Raw genomic sequence first — 19,730 nt, 5'->3', positions numbered from 1 at the left:
CAAAGACTAAGAAGATCTACTATAATAAAACTCACCCTCAACGTTCTGAGGACACTGACGTCAGTGAAGCCAAGCCCTGACTTCCTTCAAAAAGGTTCGAAGGTTCGTGGTGGTGAAGCCACCAAAATCGCTCCAGGCCCCGCCCTTGAGGGCGGAGCAATGGCAGAAAAACGAAGGGGTTGGCAGGGAGGGAGGCAGGGAGGCGGGGGTGGGTGGGAAATCGCTCTGGGCCCCGCCCTCAAGGGCGGAGCAATGGCAGAACAATGAAGGGGTTGGCAGGGAGGGAGGCAGGGGGGGTGACAAATCGCTCCGGGCCCCGCCCTCGCATCAAAAGTCATGACGTTGGGGGCGGAGCTATGGCAGAACAACCAAGGGGTTGGCCAGGGAGGGAGGAGGAGGGTGTTGGCGACGAAAACCTGCTAGGGCCCGTTTCATTTGCTCTGAAATGGGCTTCTTTTACTAGTGTATAATAAAAGCGAAGTTTATTGTGGTACGCAGCAATTTTACTAGGAATGGTGTCACACAGCCATCCCTACGGCTTGTTTTTAGTGCATTTTTCTCTAGGACTTATGGTATCTAAAGAAATATGTACTCAGCACAAAAACATCTGAAAAATAGCAATTTTCAAAACAACCAAAAAAAAGATGTTTTTCTGGTTTGAAAATTGCTATGTTCAGGATGAGAATTTTAGACATTCTAAACAAAACGTCTACAATTGGACTTGGACATCACATCGAAAATGCCCTTCCATGTGTCTTTATAAGTCAGGCTCCCAACCACCCACCACAATTTACACATTCTCTGAAGCTGTTGTAAACAGATACATGTTCTGTATATGTGTACCCATGTAATTTAATAAAATACACACATCCACTGCAACTCTGCTTCCACTCCACACAAAACTCCTCCCCTAGGAACTTCTACACATAAATACATTGCACTCCATTTAAGTGCACGTCGGATAAGCGCATGCTCTGTTTAACTGCATGCCGTACTTCGGTCCTGTTTTTGGCACCATCAATTTCTATGGGGACAAACTTCGGTTTAGCGTACCATTGATAAGTGCAAGATTCGCTTATATGCATGGTTCAAGATTGCTCCTCTGCAGGAAAGACTCCGCATAAGCGCGCGCATGGAATATGGAAGCCAGGCTGGCGCGGGACAACCAACGAGATTTCAAATTTACCGCCCCTCTAACTGCCACAGGCAGAATAAGCGAAAGAATGTTGTTAGAGCATACACTGGGGTCGTCATCATCGCGTAACTGTAAGACTTTAACACTGGCTGAACGAATAGAAGTTCTTAAAACATTAGAAAACAAATAAAGTCAAGCATCTATTGCTAAAGAAAATGGTGTCAATCCCAGTCAAATTTCACATGTCTTGAAGCAGAAAGACCAGCTTCTGGAAGACTGACAAAACAATACAAATCCACAATGGAAACGAAAACGGGTGGGAAAAGCTGAGGAGGTAGAAGATACTTTTCTTTGGTGCTTTTCTCGAGTCAGGAGCAGACAGTTTCCTGTCAGCGGTCCACTGCTTATGGAGAAAGCTAACCAGGTAGCTGAAAGTCTTGGACTAACTGAATTCAAAGTCACTGTTGGATGGTTGGAAAGATGGAAAGAGATGAACAGCATAAAATTCAAGAAACAGCATGGTGAGAAACAAGATGCTGATGACTTTGGTGCTGAAAATTGGGTTGTTTCAGTTCTTCCTACCATCTTGAACGAGTTTGCACCTCGTGACATTTTCAATGCTGACGAAAATGGTCTCTACTGGTGAGCGATTCCTGATGGAACACTTGCATTCAAACATGACGAAACTACTGGAGGTAAAACATCGAAGGACCAACTGACGAGCCTCCTTTGCTGCAATATGGATGGGAGTGAGAAGTTGGAACCCCTTGTCATTGGAAAGAGCAAACAACCCCGTTGTTTCAAGGAAGTTAAGCAACTTCCTGTGTCATACGAGGTAAACGCAAATTCATGGATGACTGGGGAAATTTGGAAGCAGTGGCTAAAGAAGTTAGACACTAGAATGCGGGCACAAAAGCGTCAGATTTTGCTGCTTTGTGATAATTGTGCTGCACACAGGGATGATGTCAGGCTGTCTAACGTCAAGGTGGTCTTCCTGCCATCAAACACTACCTCTCTGATCCAACCTATTGTTCAGGGCATAATAGCCAATTTCAAACAACATTATCGGGCTCTTGTGCTACGTCGTCTGATGAGCATTATGGATGACCAGACTGGCAAAGATAAACGTGCTGTTGAACTGGCTCGTAATCCATCACTGTTGGATTCCCTACATATGCAGAAAGAAGCCTGGAATCATGTTACAAAGGCAACCATTGTGAACTGCTACAAGCGGGCAAGCTTTGTTAAGGATGTGGAGAGGGACGAAACAGATGCAGCTGTTGCAAATGCGTCAGATGAACAGGTTATTGACATCCCAGCCGGTGTTACTGAAGAGGAGTTTCATCGCTACGTAGCTGTTGATTACGATCTACAAACAGCTGACAACAGCACTGATGTCGAGATAGGCGACTACATGCAGGCAACAACGGCTGATGATAAAACAGAGGATGAAATGAGCAGCGAGGCATATGCTGACAAAATTCAACAACCTCCTCCTGTCATTTTTGCAAGAGCGCTGGAGAGTCTCAACACCGTGCGGACCTATCTGGAGGCCACTGGATGTCAGTGCTATGACAGTTTTTACCGTCTGGCAGATGTAGTCTATGGAACTCACAGACCCTTGCACTTAAACAGATTGCACTGTATATACTATCTTATTGGTGCGCATACTTAAGTTTCTCTGTATGAAAGGGGGCTGTAAATACAAATTCTTTTCATCCTCTTTCTTTTTTTTGATTTCTGCTTTGTAAACCACCAAAATTGTAAACGGATTGGCAATATATTAAATGTGTAATGAACTTGGAAACTTATACTGGTATAAACATCTGCACAATTACATAAAAGGCATTTTCTGCATGCAAAACTATCTTTAAGCGGGAAATGCCTTTGTTAAATTACTCCCATAAGACCAGGGTCAAGTGTTATCTGGGTACAATATAGAATAATATTCTTCTAGACTAGAAACAGTGAAAAATTATTGGCATGGATAGTTTTGTATGGGGTAGGGGTGGGGGAGTCTTTATTATCATCCACTATGTTAAAGATCCTGTCTTTTCTTTTGATTTCAGAGACTGCTTTTCTTAACCAATCACGCTATTTTGCCATCATTCTAACAAAAAATGCAAGACTATGAATAGACTAATGTCACTCACCAGTATTATAAAGAAGAATCTCAGAAGACCTTTCAAAGTATTTTGTTGTCTTCACACTAAGATAAATGACACAGGTTCTAAACTTGGCTGGCTACAACATCTCATTACAGAATGATTCAGCTGGCTTCATCAGAAACACAAATTATGCTGTCTCTTCTTAATGCTCCTTGTGCACCATGTAGGCCAGTATAAATAAAAGAAAAAGCTAACTAAGCACAAGAAAAGCAGCAGCTGGTCTTAGCGTACGAACTGGGGTGCAGTTGCTGGCGGGCAATTTTCAAAAGACCACTTATTTATGTAAATGGTTATTTACACATGTATATTGGGCAGTCTGAAAAGTGACCACCCTAAACCAGAAACATGTGCCTTTGTTCTTCTGTGTTTGTAGAGAAGTTCCTGAGGCGGGGTTAGCTTTTGGGGAGGGAATAACATGCACAGATGTATATTTTGAAAATTAGATGCAGTAGTTTCGCAGTGAAGGGACTGTAGAGAAGAGCAGGTGCAAATATTTGTGGCTACTTTTTCCTTAGTCAAGTTTCAAAACCACAAGAATGCACATTCTTTGTGTAGCAGCCCCCTTGTTAATCAGAGCTAAGGTCACCCCTGAGGTTGTTACATAATCAAAAGCTGGTACCTACGGCCAAAAATGTTAGAGGATGCCAGTGCATTTTCGATTCAAACTAGAGGAGTGTGCTAGCCGTGTTAGTCCACTCTTAAGGTTATCAATAGAAATCAAACAAAATAAAACATGGAAAAGAAAATAAGATGATACCTTTTTTATTGGACATAACTTAATATATTTCTTGATTAGCTTTCGAAGGTTGCCCTTCTTCATCAGATCGGAAATAAGCAAATGTGCTAGCTGACAGTGTATATAAGTGAAAACATTCAAGCATTGCTATGACAGTCTGACAGGGTGGGAGGATGGGGGTGGGTCGGAGGTATGCATGGGAACATCAAAGCATATCATTGATATTCTAACAGGATGGGTGTGGATAATTGAGGGGTGGGGTGATCAACAGAGAAATACAGCTTTATGGTTTATAATGGGCTAGGAATCCCAGATCCTTGTTAAGTCCTTTCTGTTGGGTGTTAAAATATTCAATCATTCTGACTTCAAAGGTCTTACGTTCTTGTATGGTTTTAAAGTTACCTTTCAGGATTCTCACTGTGAAGTCACTGGTACAGTGTCCTGGTCCTGTATAATGTTGACCAACAGGCGTGGGAACCCTACTGGCACCAGTATTGTTCATGTGATGTCTATGTAAATTGAATCTTGTCTTAAGCATCTGGCCTGTTTCTCCAATATAGCATCCTTCGTTACATTTTTTACACTGAATGATATATACCACATTGGAAGATGAGCAAGTGAAAGATCCCTTTATGTTGAATATCTTTCCTTTGTGGGTAACTGTGGGGTCCTGTGAAATATTGTGGCATAGTTTGCAACTGGATAGATTACAGGGACGTGTGTCCTTCTGTTCCTTTTCAGTCTGTGATGGAAGTTTACTTCTGATTAGCTTGTGTTTTAAGTTGGGTGGTTGTCGGAAGGCCAGTACTGGTGGGGATGGGAATATCTCTTTCAGTAATTCATCCTCCTGGAGTATAGGTTGTAGATCTCTTATGATTTTCCTCAGTTTTTCCAGCTCTGGATTGTATGTCACTACAAGGAGAAAAAATCCACAGACAGAATTCCCCTTGTAGTGACATACAATCCAGAGCTGGAAAAACTGAGGAAAATCATAAGAGATCTACAACCTATACTCAAGGAGGATGAATTACTGAAAGAGATATTCCCATCCCCACCAGTACTGGCCTTCCGACAACCACCCAACTTAAAACACAAGCTAATCAGAAGTAAACTTCCATCACAGACTGAAAAGGAACAGAAGGACACACGTCCCTGTAATCTATCCAGTTGCAAACTATGCCACAATATTTCACAGGACCCCACAGTTACCCACAAAGGAAAGATATTCAACATAAAGGGATCTTTCACTTGCTCATCTTCCAATGTAGTATATATCATTCAGTGTAAAAAATGTAACGAAGGATGCTATATTGGAGAAACAGGCCAGATGCTTAAGACAAGATTCAATTTACATAGACATCACATGAACAATACTGGTGCCAGTAGGGTTCCCACGCCTGTTGGTCAACATTATACAGGACCAGGACACTGTACCAGTGACTTCACAGTGAGAATCCTGAAAGGTAACTTTAAAACCATACAAGAACGTAAGACCTTTGAAGTCAGAATGATTGAATATTTTAACACCCAACAGAAAGGACTTAACAAGGATCTGGGATTCCTAGCCCATTATAAACCATAAAGCTGTATTTCTCTGTTGATCACCCCACCCCTCAATTATCCACACCCATCCTGTTAGAATATCAATGATATGCTTTGATGTTCCCATGCATACCTCCGACCCACCCCCATCCTCCCACCCTGTCAGACTGTCATAGTAATGCTTGAATGTTTTCACTTATATACACTGTCAGCTAGCACATTTGCTTATTTCCGATCTGACGAAGAAGGGCAACCTTCGAAAGCTAATCAAGAAATGTATTAAGTTATGTCCAATAAAAAAGGTATCATCTTATTTTCGATTCAAACTGAAACTCCCCCCCCCCCCCCCCGATCACTCTGCAGCTTCCCCTCAGGCTGCCTGACCAAACGAAGGTCTTCCCTGGGCCACATTTAAATGCCCTGGTAATCTAGTGGCCTCTTCCAGGCAAGAGCAATGACCACTCACTCTTGCCCCCTCAGCCTACCGCAGGAGGTCCCATTGGCAATTTTGAGATTTGTTTCAATCTCAGAATGGCTTCTGGGACCTCCCGTGGAAAGTCCCAGCAGCCATTTTGGCTGAAGAACCAGCAGGGGTAAGAGTGACTAGGGATCGCTCTTGCCTGAAAAAGACCACTAGACCACCAGAACATTAAAGGTAGGCACATGGAGGGTCTTTGGGTGGTGGGAAAGCAGAGTGGTTGTGGTTTGGGGGGGGGGGGGGTGACAGTGGCAACTGGTGGGCCTGGAGGACCCATTCTCTGCACAGGCGGGAGAAGCGCCATTTTCAGTTTTGTTTTCAGCTGATTTGGTTTCAGTCGAAACAGAGAACCCCAGTCTTGGTCACCCTCTAAAAAATGTATTCTATTGCTCCTAATTCTCAAGGCACACAGACTGGTAATGGTTCTCCTCCAATTAATGTTAATGTTTAGCACTGAGAACCGCAACTACATTTAAGTGCGACCATTTACACCAATGAAAACCTTGGTGTAATTACCCACACATAAATTTTAAAAATGCCCCCGATCCATCCATGATCCTCCCTTGGCCGGGTCCCCTTTTTTGGACCTGCACGTAAATTTTAATTAAATCCAAATAGCACCAATAATTTAAAATCTCAATTATCTGTGCTAATTGGTTTATTTAATTAAATTGCATGCGTAAATTGGGCGCATACCCAAATCTATGTGTAACACTTCATGATTTTGATAGAATTTGGGGGGAAATGTATTAAGGTGCTCATTTTCAAAGCACCTATTTAAGGGGTATGTTTACTAAGGTGCATTAGCATTTCTAACGTGTCTTTAAAGTTAAGGCACATTAAATGCCAACGTGCCTAAACATTTCTATGGGCATGTTAGCGTTTAACGCGCATAAACCATTTAACCATTAAAAACGCTAACGCGCCTATAGCGCACCTTAATAAACATAGGCATAACTTTGTAAGTCTATGTGCTTTGAAAATGAGCCTCTATATTAGTCCAATAAAAGAGATCTCCTTATTACCCATTTTTTTTCATTTCATTTATTTAGTAAGTAGAATGTCAGTTTTTTTAAATATACATCTGCCATCTTTATATTTTCCACAGTACAAGGGGATATGAATTACTATTTCTCTTTCACTAGTGCTGCACTACATGGAGAGTCTGGCTTCTTGGGTCTTCAATTTGTCTACATATTTCTATTTTTAGCTTGTGGTTACTTAATCTATACTTGGTGAGGGTCTGTGTTCTGCATATGTGAAAAAGGCCAGGTATTCTGCCAGCACTGTGTAGGATTGATTTGTATTAATCCAGTTTTAGTTTTCCAGTAGGTGTACCGATATTCTACTGTCCACTGCATTAGTTACAGTGCTGCCTTTTTCTTGGTAGTTCCTTGTTGCGTGACTCCTGGAAGTTAGTGGTATTTAGTTATGGTAGAATTGCTCTATAGGTTCTGAGTGATGTTTGAAGGATTTTGTATTAATTCACAGAATGCCTGGTACTAGATTTTGGATTTCTCACACCTTTCTCAAGTTACATTCATATACAGTAGAGCTTACAATATAAAGTTTGTATCTACGGAAGTGGAGTTACGTGACTTGGCTAGCGGCAGTGTGATGTGAACCCTGGCTTTCCTGGTTCTTAGCCTGTTACTTTAACCATTAGGTACAGCTTATACAAAAAATACATACTGTATTCCAAACATGTTTAGTAACCACAATAAACTAAAGACCAGCAGATCTGCAGCTTGATGACCATTTGGCAACTGAAGGAAATCAAAGGCCTATGTGTTTCTGCTATTATAAATTGTGCAGTCAGTCGGTGTAATATAGAAAGACTAGTAAAAAAGGCCCGTTTCCGAAACCAATGAAACGGGCGCTAGCATGTGGTTTTTTTTTGTGTGTGTGTGTGTGTGTATGTGTCACAGAGTTATTTTGTGTGTGTGTGTGTGTGTGTGTGTGTGTGTGTATGTGTGTGTATGTGTGTGTGAGTGTGTGAGGGTGCGGTGTGTGTGCAGGTTGTTGATGTGTGTCTTTTTTTGTTTTGTTTTGTTTTTTGCTTGGGGGTTGGGGGATGTGCTGTGCTGGCAAAGTGGGTTGGATTGGTGTGTGGCTTTGAGGGTGTGTTTCTGTTGTATTATGTGTGTGTGGTTTTGTCTGTCAAGGAGGTTTGTGGAGGGGGGTCTTTCTGTTGGTGAAATGTAAATGTGGTTGTAGGGGGTGTCAGCCTTTGTTGAGTGTTGTTTTTTTTTTCCATGTTTTTTTTTTTTGTGTTGTGCTGAGGCAGCAGTGTTGTTTTAGATGGGCGGAAGGTTGAGGAGCACGTTCTTTGTCTGTCGGTATTTTTTGGCCGTTTCAGGGCTGCTGTAGGGGAATGCTGGAAGAGAAATGTGCTGTTGGAAGCAGCGCCATCTTTTTCTATTGGGCTGGGGTTCTGGGCATCCTGGAGGTGGGTGACGGCTTGCCTGAGGACGGGGATGGTTGTTTTAAGTTGGCGGAAGGGAGAAGAGCACGGTCTCGGGCCGTCGGGGGGTGATCCGGTATGTTTGGTCCATTTCAGGCCAGCTGCAGGGGAATGCTGGAACATTTATGCGCTGCAGGAATCAGCGCCGTCTTTTTCCGGGTGCTTGGGGAATCCTCGAGGTGGGAGACAGCTTGCCTGAGGCTGGGGATGGTTGGGCACGTCCTTGGCCGCTTCGGCAAAAGGGGAAGAGGAAGGGGGTGGGGAGTTACCTGAAGCCGCTTGAGAAACCATGTATTCTTTGTTTGTTTTGTATTATTAGTTTGCATTTCTGTTGAAGAAAGAGTGGATGCCTTTCTAATGATGGAGGTGGTGCGTCGGTGTTCGGTTGTTTCATTAGTTTGGCAGCCAGTCTCCAGCGATTCCTAGGCAGGGAATCCCCCTTCCTTGGTCGCTGTTTGCTGCTGGGTGGGTCGCGGGTAATCCTTCCAGCTGGGCCGCAGCTTGTCCTTGTCCCAGATGGTGACGGGCACGTTGTTTTCCGGCTCCTCTGACTCCATGTCAAGCGATTCCAAATATAGTCTGTGCAATAGGCCCTCTGGCAGTCTTCAGTACTGGCATTAGGCATTTAAAAATGTCCCCCTCCCCCCCTCCCCTGGTCTATTTTTGCACAAACCCACAGCAGGAATATTCTTCTCTCGTTCCAGCGGTGGTTCTGTGCTCTCCGTGCTGCACAGATAATGAGCCATTCTGCTGGGGAATGCTCCTCCCTTATTGTCATGTAGTTTCCTCTGATTGGTCCGTCTTACGTTGCCTAGTGTTGCCTGGGAACAGTGTTGTGATGGTCCTTTGTGTTTCAGAATGTTGAGGGTGTTTTTTTCTGATTGGTCCGTCATGCGAGGGCGGGGCAGAGAGACATGGTCAGTGTTCTGGCTTCACCACCATGAATCCATGAACCCTTCAGTGAGTGACTGAGTGACTTCAGAACGTTGTCTTCAGAATGTTGAGGGTGAGTTTTATTATAGTAGATGTGGGAGAGTGTAGTAGCAAGTACTCAGTGATTAACACTGAAGGCCACTACAGGCATACAGAAAGGGGTCTGTGTAGAAACAAAATGAGATGGTCACATAGAAGTTATTTAAATTACAGGGATGTGTCTTATGTAAAATACCTGGCATATAGTATAGTCCTATCATGCAGGTTTTGGGCAGAATTTGTTTTCCTCAAAAAGTGTGTGAACACATGAGGGGCCAGGTATTGTCCTACTCAAGCTACCCTTTGACTGACTTTTGCAAACTAAGCACGTCTGGCTTGTATCATTAGTGAGAGGCAGTTAGCAAGATTATCAAGTGTTATGTTATTAATCAGTATATGTGTATGCACGAATGAGCCATGCATGTATTATCCTGGATTGTACTCATGGAAATCCCAGTATTGTAACACTATATAAGGTACAGCACAAAGCTTTGTAGTTCAGACAGAGAATCTGATTGCTGAATCCCTGTCTCTCAATGCTGATACAATAAATACTTTCTTATAATGCTATAAGAACTGGTTCTTTACCAGTGTTGGTGGATGGGAATCTGGAGACTTTGAATTGGACTGTTTCGAGTTGTCCAGAGATACCAGGTACCACCTGGCACCAGGAAAGAAGTTAATTCTTACTGTATAGGGTGCTGAGTATGACTGGGTTTTCTCTCTGGTCCCTTCAATCCTTTGATCTCTCACTTATGGAACAGAGTGGAGGAGTAGCCTAGTGGTTAGAGCACCATGTTTTGGACAGAGGTCTGGGCTCATAGTAACCTCTGTAATAGAAGCTGGACAGCCACTCCCCAGATGAGTCTGTTGGATATGTCAACTGTTGTGGAGGGTACGCAAGTCTCTGTGTTATTCCTCCACAAGGCAACTTTGATTGCCAAATGATCGCTCAGACCCTCCAATGCTGATAAGTAATCAAATGTATGAACTACTTAACATGGAACTTTGTCCATGGAGTTTAAAACTACCAGGGCATGGAAAAAGTTTCTACGCATCATCTTCACACCCTCTCCGAGTGCGACCTGTTCTGAGAACTTTAGAGATTTAACCTGGCTTACTAATATTTTGAGTGTTATAGCTGTGGGGCGCATGTTGGTGGGTCTGCTCTTTGGACTTTAGTCATGGGGAATAAGGGGGGGGGGGTTATGGAAAGAGGAGAGTTTACGGGGGAGGGTTGGGATTAGGGGTATTTTGGGATTTTGTTTATCTTCTTGTGCATTTCACAATGTTTTTCTTGTTGTTTGAACTAATAATAACAAATACTTCACCATAAAGTGGATGTGTACAATAGGAGGAAGGAACTATGGGCATGCTCCGAGTCCCGTGCTTCTGGATCTGCATGTATGCGAGGTAAAAGGAGGAAGCAAAGGACGGACAGGGGAGAACAGAAATAAGACTGGAAGGAATGAAGAAACAGGGTGAAATAATGGGGAGAAAGAGATGGATGAGGGAAGTCAGAGGAAAAGAGGAGGGGAGATCAATGGCAATGAAGAGGATGGGGGAAGCAGAAGAAGAAGGAAAGGGAGAGATGGGGAAAAAATCAGGGCAAAAGGAGGGAAAGAGAAGAGGACAAAAGATGAAAGGGAGTAGAAAAGAGGAGCAGAGACTCTCAGTATATTCCCTGTTGTCAGAAGGAGAGATTCAGAGATAACCACAGGTAGGAGATGGGTAGAGAAGAAAAGAAAATAATTTAAGTGTGGTCAAACAGTAGGAGAATAGGGCTACTGCAGGGATTCTCCTAAAAACCTGACTGGCTGGATGTGTCCCGAGGAGGGGGTTAAGAATTCCTGGGCTATTAAGAGGGTTGAGAGTGGGAGTGAGAGACAGAAGGGAACAGATTGGGCAGAGGAGAAAGAGAGACTGGGGAATGAGAGAATGGGCAGAGGCAGGCTAATGGGGAATGAGAGAATGGCAGACAGAGTTGGGGTGGGGGAAGAAAGTGGAATTACACAGTAACAGGAAATGACAGATCAAGACTGAAATGGACCACATCCACTATGCTTAGCAGGGTGTTTAGGGGTATAACTGCTGCTCTATGCAGATTACCCCCATGCATTTTTGTAATTACACTATAATCATCTTACTGCTGTTGGAGCTGGTGCCATTTTGGTCTATTGGGGGGAGGAAAGAGGAAGGAGGTAGGTGCAGGAGGAGACTGGAGGAAGCCACTGGGCACAGTGTGCAGGTGGAAAAAGTGGTTCACAGAGGAAAGATCAGTGTAAGGGGTAGAGGGCAAGGGATTTGGTAGAAGCCTAGTATGACAATTTCCTGTAATTGGGAATTACTACCTAGTTGCTTGGAGAAAGTAGACAAGCCAGGGAGAGGCTAGAACAGAGATAAAAATCCACAGCCATCCAAAGCAGGTGAGGGGGGTAAGAGTGGTATGGGCAGACTGGGAAGATAAAGAAACTTACTGGTGGGGATGGGCTGTAGGAAGGAGAGAGAATAGGGAAAAGGGAAAAAAAGATCATAACACTTTGGGGGGAAGCAGAGAAACCGGCAAAATGAAGTGGGGGCATATATCTCCCCCCCTGACTACCCTATCAAGACTGCTGGCCTAGTATATTTTTCTTAAAAATATGAGGTGCCTGGATATACTACTACTAAATCATTTCTATAGTGCTACTAGGGCTCACAATCTGAGTTTTTTTGTACCTTCTCTTGGAATGCAAATAATGACTTATACAGATATTTTTTTTGCTATGTCCTGTTTTAGATACCTTTGATAAAACGTTATCAGTGCTGAAGGAAAATATCAATTTGATTTATGGGCTAGTGCTAATTTTTTGCAGCTAAACAAACAAAAGACTAATATTGTGTGGTTTGGGAATTATGACTCTCTAACTCAAACTGAATCTTCAGTGCTTCTACTATAATTCAGTAACAGAATAAAACCCTCTGGCTGACATCATTTGTAAGCAGGCAGACTGGTGCCCTTCAGCTAAATTTTATAACTTCATGACTTTCCAGAAAGGGATAGAATATGCAGGAAGAACAGAAGGAGTGACCAGCATAATCAGTGGGAGGCTCTGGTGGCAGGCAGAATGCTCCTCTGGCTATAAAGCTGGGACTTCTCCTGTTGAAACCATGTCTTGGATTCAATCTCCTGCCTCTGACAAAACCATAGTTAGGGAAAACCTCCCAGCCTGCCTTACCAGCATAGTACCTGGCTAGAAAGCCTGTTATTTGTGTCACCCAGACCAGCACAAGATTTAATATAAGCAGATATACTGAGGTGTGCAGATGTCAGACCCACTGCCCTGTCTGGATCCCTAGAGGGATTGAAGACCCCTCTACACCCCCTCTATTTTAGTTTCAAAGCAAGCAGAAAAAGGAGACCAACTATTGCTGTGAGTTCCAACCAGGCACTGGACCACAAACCTTGTGGTTCAGAAATAAAAACATCCCAAGGCAGAAGGATTACAGAGAGATTATCCTTCTGCAGGAGAGTCTGTGGGTTTCAGCACAACTAAAGGAAAGCTAGTCAGAAAATACCATTTGCACCTCAGTTTCCCTAGGTTTCAATCAACTGTAAGTGTTAACTACTTGATACCACTGATCAGGGCTTTTTTTTGAGGGGGTACTTGGGGGTACTGAGTACCAGCACCTTTTCCATTGTCTGCTAAAATGGACTCATGGTCCCCAAGTTATAGTAAAAGAGCTCAGGCTCTACACACCAATTCTGCTTTTTAATAGATTCTGTGACTGGTTGCAGGGTGCCTGGCTATTGTGAGGTGGATCCCTCAGTGATCACCCCACCCCTGAAGGGTGGCCTGGCATTTGAGTACTGGCACCTTTTTTGCTAGAACACACACTGAGCCACTGATAATTGTGTTAAGGGAATTGCTAATCCTATCTGCACCCTGCCAGCCTCAGCGGTAGGGCATAGAAGTCTATAGAAGTAACGAACCAAAGAAATACAGAGGTGAATTGCTGGAGAGACTCTTGTATATACTTTTGCTACGGTTATTACTTTAAAAAGTGAGGACGAGTTGAGGAGGAAATCCAAAAAACTTTATTGGTAATAAAATGACAACCCGACATGGCCGTGTTTCGGCATCAAAGCCTGCATCAGGGGTCAAACAAAGGCAGGACATTTGAACCCAGGGATACACTAGAAAATATAATCTTTGTGCACACTGAGGCAATTTACACCATTAAAAATAATTCTATAAAATGATGACACTAAAGCAAGCTACACACTTAAGGTATATTAATAAGAAATGCACAACACACTTACCCCAAGCCTCTGGCCTTGTGTTAACTTCCAGTTTTGTCCTGTCATTTGGTAAAAGTGTTCTTCCTGCTTCCTAAGTTTCATTTCTTCACGTGGCTTTATAACATTTTCCAAGTAGTAACTGGTCTGTTAACAAACATAGGCTCAGTTACTAATTTAGTTCCTCTAGACAGAAATTTTTACCTCCCCCTCTCTAAACTACTATTACTTATCATTTCTATAGTGCTACTAGACATACGCAGCGCTGTACATTTGAACATGAAGAGACAGTCCCTGCTCAACAGAGCTTACAATCTAATTAGCAGTCTCTTTCCCTTCCCTGCACACACATTGTTGGTATAACCCACATAATTACCTGAGTAGGCCTTTTATAAAGGTGCGGTAGCATTTTTAGTGTGTGCTAAAAATAAGCATGCGCTAAACGTTAGAGACGCTCATATATTCCTATGGGCGTCTCTAGCATTTAGCACACGCTAAAAATGCTACTGTGCCTTTGTAAAAGAACCCCTGAATCTACAGACCTTATAGAATGACCATCTTCTGGGTAGTTAGGGATCCCTAGGTGGTATTCAAGTGTACAGCGCTGCGTACGTCTAGTAGCACTATTGTAAGGAGTATGGTAAGGAGTCTGGAGAAAGAAAGGGGAGGGGGAGGAACCCCAGCTACCAAAAAGGGAAAGAAGACACGGTGGGGGGTTCCGATCCTGCCCAAAAGGGACATAAGAGTAGAACACTACAAGTCCCAGAAAGCCCCAGGAGAGCACCTGGTAAGGGGGAGAAATAGGGTGCACCTCCCAGAGGCTCCAAAAGGGGGCCAACCAAAAAGGGAGAAAGCTGAAGCCCTACCCTGGTGGAAAAGGTGGTGGTGGAAAAAAGGGGCGGAGAAAGAACAACCCCAGAACCCGGTTAATGAGGGAAAAGGGAATCAGCTGGAGGAGGGGAGAGGAGAGGAGAAAATGGACTGGGCTCCAGAGGAGAGAGGAGGAGAGGAGCCCGAGGCAATGGAACAAGGAGAGCCAGAGGAGGTCCCTGAGGAACCGATGGAGCTGTTGGCTCTGACTCAGTCGGAGCAGGAGGTATAGGGGGCTGTCCGGGTCAAGCGGGAGGAGGTCAGGAGAATAGGCTGACCAAGAGGGAGGGACCCGGAGGCTTTGAGCCCGCGCAAAGCCCTGCTGCAAGTGGAACTGTGTTTAAAAGCCTTGCTACTTTTTGAAACTGTGTTTGGAAAGCCAGGCTACATTTAGGGCTGTGTTTGGAAAAGCCCTGCTGCAAGTGGAACTGTGTTTAAAGGCCTTGCTACTTTTTGAGACTGTGTTTGAAAAGCCAGGCTACATTTAGGGCTGTGTTTGGAAAAGCCCTGCTGCAAGTGGAACTGTGTTTAAAAGCCTTGCTACTTTGTGATACTGTGTTGGAAAAGCCTGGCTACATTTAGGGCTGTGTTTGGAAAAGCCCTGCTGCAAGTGGAACTGTGTTTAAAAGCCTTGCTACTTTTTGAAACTGTGTTTGGAAAGCCAGGCTACATTTAGGGCTGTGTTTGGAAAAGCCCTGCTGCAAGTGGAACTGTGTTTAAAAGCCTTGCTACTTTTTGAGACGGTGTTTGAAAAGCCAGGCTATATTTAGGGCTGTGTTTGGAAAGGCCCTGCTGCAAGTGGAACTGTGTTTAAAAGCCTTGCTGTAAATTGAAAGGTGCTGGAAACAGCCTGTCTCCCCAGGGAACCGGGTTTTGAGTTGAAAGATCCCTAAGGAAGTGGGACAACAGAGGAAAAGGGCTCTGAGCTGAGGACCAGCAGGTTCTTATCTACAAATGGTGGCAGTGGTGGGATCTTTCTGCAGGACCTGTCGTTAGAGAGGAGACTGGGATCAGACGGAGGGAGAAGCCCCTCGGGAGGGCCAACGCGGAGAAAGGCGCAGACCCATCTGGGGTTCCGGTAAGCGGGCCGGACGGGGGAGGGGAGATAAAAAAGGGGTCAGAAAAAGAGCCCAACCTAAAAAGGGGTAATCGCCCTTGGAGGTGTTTCTCTGTGTTTTTTTCCCCAGGTGGTGGTGCCGGCCTCGAGATGGACCCCAAGGAGATCTTCGGATGGATGACTCTGCAATTTCAAAAACAACAGGAGCTGACCGCCAAAATAGTCGAAGACTCCTTGACCGCCGCTCGCGATCAACAGCAACCCGTACTGCACATGCTGCAGGATTTTTTTCAGAGAGGGGCTACTACTTCCCGTGAGGAGGGAGCTGGAACTAATGGACAAGGGAGCGGAGCAGGAGGAGCGGTAGGACCTGTATCCCTACATTCACTTAACTGGGGAAAATTGTCAGAACAAGATAATGTGGACGATTTTTTGACGGCATTTGAGAGGGTGGCTGAGGCGGCGGGGTGGCCAGGAGAGCAATGGGCTATGAGGTTAGTGCCTTCTTTGTCAGGGGAGGCATTGGCAGCCTTTAGGGATTTATCTCCTGTAGATGCTGCCAATTATGCAAGACTGAAAGAGGCTATTAAAGACAGATATGGTCTCAGTACCCAAGCTTACAGACGCAAGTTTAGAGCCACAAAATGGGAAAAGGGGACCCCCCCTAGAGCCGTAGCCAATAAACTTATGGATTTAGTGAAAAAATGGCTGGAGCCCGAGCAACATAGCCTGCAAGAGGTATTGCAGGAGTTGGTGGTGGAGCAATTCCTTCAGGGTCTTCCCGAAGGAATTAGGGCTGAATTAATAAAGAGGGGCTGTAAGACGGTGGAGGGGGTGACGGCTGGGTTGGAGTGCTACCTCGAGGCCCAGCAGTGGGGTACCCCAGGGCTGGAAGGAGGAAAAGCCAGGGTGGTAGAGAAAGAGGGGCCCCTCAAAGTTTCCCTCATCAAGCCCGAGACCCCGACTTGGGGTAGGAAGCCCGAGGTAGTTGCAGGCCCGAGTAAGAAGGCTGCCCCTTTTGGGACCAGGGTGTGTTTTAAGTGTGGTAGAGCTGGACATTTAAAAAAGGATTGCCAGTGGCGGGAGGGTTGGATCTCGCGTCTGGAAAAAGGGGGTATGCCCCGGTACCTGACTCAGGTTAAGGTAGAGGGGGTACCCATTACGGCAATGTTAGACTCAGGCGCAGATCAATCCATGATCTCTAGAGGGCTCTGGGAACAGATACGGAGGAGGAGACCCCCGGGGAGGGAGATCTATGAAGGAAAAGTGGCCATACAATGTATTCATGGGGCTAAGACGCCTTATGCCCTCCACAGGGTCAACTTACAGGGACCCCTAGGGGACATAAAGCTGGCGGTTGCTATTCTGCCCAAATTACCTCAAGATATGATCTTAGGAAGGGATTGGCCCCAGTTTATGGAATGTATGGGAGAAAAAAAAGTGTTGGTTACCACCAGGGCTCAGTCTAGCCGTGAGGCAGATGGGGGCGGGGAGGACCTCGGGGGTGTTTTCCCTTTTCAAGGCGAGGTCCTAGGAGACCCAGGCCGAGAAAGGAAAGGAAAATCCTTGAAAAGAAAGGAACAGAAGGATAGAAGGGAGGCTCTTCAGAGGGTACAGAGGGAAAGTTACCTGCCGGTGGCCCCGGAGGAATTGAGGGAACAGTTTCCCCAATTTCACCGAGAGCAGGCCACAGACCCTACTCTGGAGTATGCGTGGGAGAGGGCCCACCAGGGGGAAGGCCAGGCAGCCTCCGGGTTCATGGTGGACGGGAATATATTGTATAGGAAGGTGCCTAGCTGGGAGAACTCGGGGGGAGGGAAACAGCTAGTGGTACCCCGGGCGTTCCGTTCTCTGGTGGTAAGGCTGGCCCATGATCATCCCCTGGGGGGGGCATAAGGGCTCCCAAGCTACACTAAACCAAATATTGGCCCGATTTTATTGGCCAGGGATTTATGGGGAGGTGGAAAGATACTGTAAATCCTGTCCCAACTGTCAAAAGGTATCAGACAGATTCCCTCCAAAAGCCCCTTTAATGCCGCTGCCTAGGGTAGACCAACCTGGGAGGAGAATGGCCATGGATATCGTGGGGCCGGTGACAAGGTCACAGAGAGGGTTCCTCTACGTGTTAGTGGTGATGGACATGGCCACCCGATATCCATGGGCCCTGCCCTTAAGGAATATTTCGGCGAGGAATATCGCTAGGGAGCTCATAAAACTTTTTTGCGAGGTAGGGTTCCCCCAAGAAGTATTGACCGACCGGGGGTCCAATTTTATGTCGCAGACATTGAGGCAGGTATGGGAGGCCTTTGGAATAAAACATATACGCACGGCGGCTTACCATCCCCAAACAAATGGGATGGTGGAACGCTTTAACCGGACCTTAAAGGGCATGCTAAAAAAAGCCTTGGGGGCGGACAGGACCGGGTGGGACCAGCTTTTACCATTCGTGTTGTACGCCTACCGGGAAAAGGTGCAAGCCTCCTTAGGGGTTTCTCCTTTTGAATTAATGTTTGGGAGGCGGCCCAGGGGTATGTTAGATATAGTGCAGGAGCACTGGGTGCCCCCCGAAACAACCGATAAAACCGTGGTGGAGTATTTACAGGATCTAAGGGGCCGGTTAGACAGGATACAAGAATATGCCCAAGACCAACTAGAACATAGCCAAGAACAACAGAAGGGGTATTATGACAAAGGGACCCGGGGAAGGGAGTTTTCCCCAGGGGACAGGGTCCTGATATTAATTTCGGAAGACCCACATAGGTTTTCCTCCCGGTGGAAAGGACCTTGGGTGGTAAGGAGGAGACTCGGTCCCCTCACCTATGAGGTGGCGAATGAGAGGGGTAGAGTACAAACATTTCACGTTAATTTAATGAAACCCTGGGTAGCTAGGGTGGGGTATCAAACCTGTGAGGAAGAAAGGGGGGGGCGAGGAGTTAGGGCCCCAAATAAGGGAGATTTTTAAGCACGGCGAGCCCGGAGTTAATCCCCAGTTACCCCAGGAGAAAAGGAAGGAAATAGGAAGGCTCTTAGAGCGCTTTAAGGATGTGTTGACGGCCTGTCCGGGGAATACCCACTTAGTAGAGCACGAGATAATCACCGAGCCGGGGAAGATCGTAAGGCAAAGGCCCTATAGACTCTCCCCGATGAAAAGGAGGGAAGTCATTACCCAAGTACAAGAAATGTTAGACTTTGGGGTAATTGAGGAGTCCCATAGTCCTTGGTCCAGCCCGGTAGTGTTAGTACCTAAGCCTGAAGGTGAATGGAGATTTTGTATTGATTTCAGGCAACTTAATACGATCTCCCAAACGGATGATTATCCTATGCCGCATATAGAGGAGCTAGTGGACCGGTTGGGAGCTGCCCAGTATCTGACTACTCTCGATTTAACAAAAGGGTACTGGCAAATCCCCCTGTCTCACGAGGCCCAAGCAAAAACCGCTTTTAGTACCCCCATGGGCTTATTCCAATTTAAAAGGCTGCCTTTTGGCCTCAATTCAGCTGCGGCCAGCTGTCAACGCTTGCTTGACCAAGTCCTCAGACCACATCAGACCTATGCGGCAGCGTATATGGATGATGTGGTAATCCACAGTGAGGACTGGGACACCCATTTAAAGCAGGTAGGGGCAGTGCTGCAAGCTTTTCGGGAGGCGGGTCTTACCCTTAACCCTAAAAAGTGTTGCTTTGCCCAATATAGGGTCAAGTACTTAGGCTATAACGTAGGCCGAGGAGAGGTGCGGCCTTTATTGAACAAAGTTCAAAGCATCCAAGAATTTCCCAGGCCCAGCCGAAAAAAACAGTTGCGGCGATTCCTAGGTATGGTGGGCTATTACAGGTGATTCATCCCTCACTTTTCCGAAATAGCTACCCCCTTAACCGATATGTTGAAGGGTAAGAACCCCGATCAGCTGAGATGGGGGGAGGAGGAGTTACGGGCCCTAGAGCAGATGCAGAATGCCCTGTGCCAGGAACCGGTATTGAAGGCAGTAGATTTCAGAAAACCTTTTATCCTGCAAACCGATGCTTCGGGTA

General features: G+C 45.5%; 1 protein-coding gene across 3 annotated transcripts in view; it reads right to left on the bottom strand.

Moving 5' to 3' along the window:
• UBXN8 (UBX domain protein 8) overlaps positions 1-19,730 on the bottom strand; it is a 132,945-nt gene that overhangs the window by 89,832 nt on the left and 23,383 nt on the right. For all 3 annotated transcript variants that reach the window (XM_030194491.1, XM_030194492.1, XM_030194493.1), the window contains one exon: positions 13,799-13,921. In XM_030194491.1, the coding sequence (XP_030050351.1) occupies positions 13,799-13,921 (123 nt within the window). The remainder of the gene's footprint in view (positions 1-13,798; positions 13,922-19,730) is intronic.

This window comes from Microcaecilia unicolor, chromosome 2 (genome assembly GCF_901765095.1).
Source record: "Microcaecilia unicolor chromosome 2, aMicUni1.1, whole genome shotgun sequence".
NCBI classification, from domain to species: domain Eukaryota; kingdom Metazoa; phylum Chordata; class Amphibia; order Gymnophiona; family Siphonopidae; genus Microcaecilia; species Microcaecilia unicolor.
Note: the sequence above shows the minus strand (reverse complement) of the source record. Positions and strands in the feature narration are given on the sequence as shown.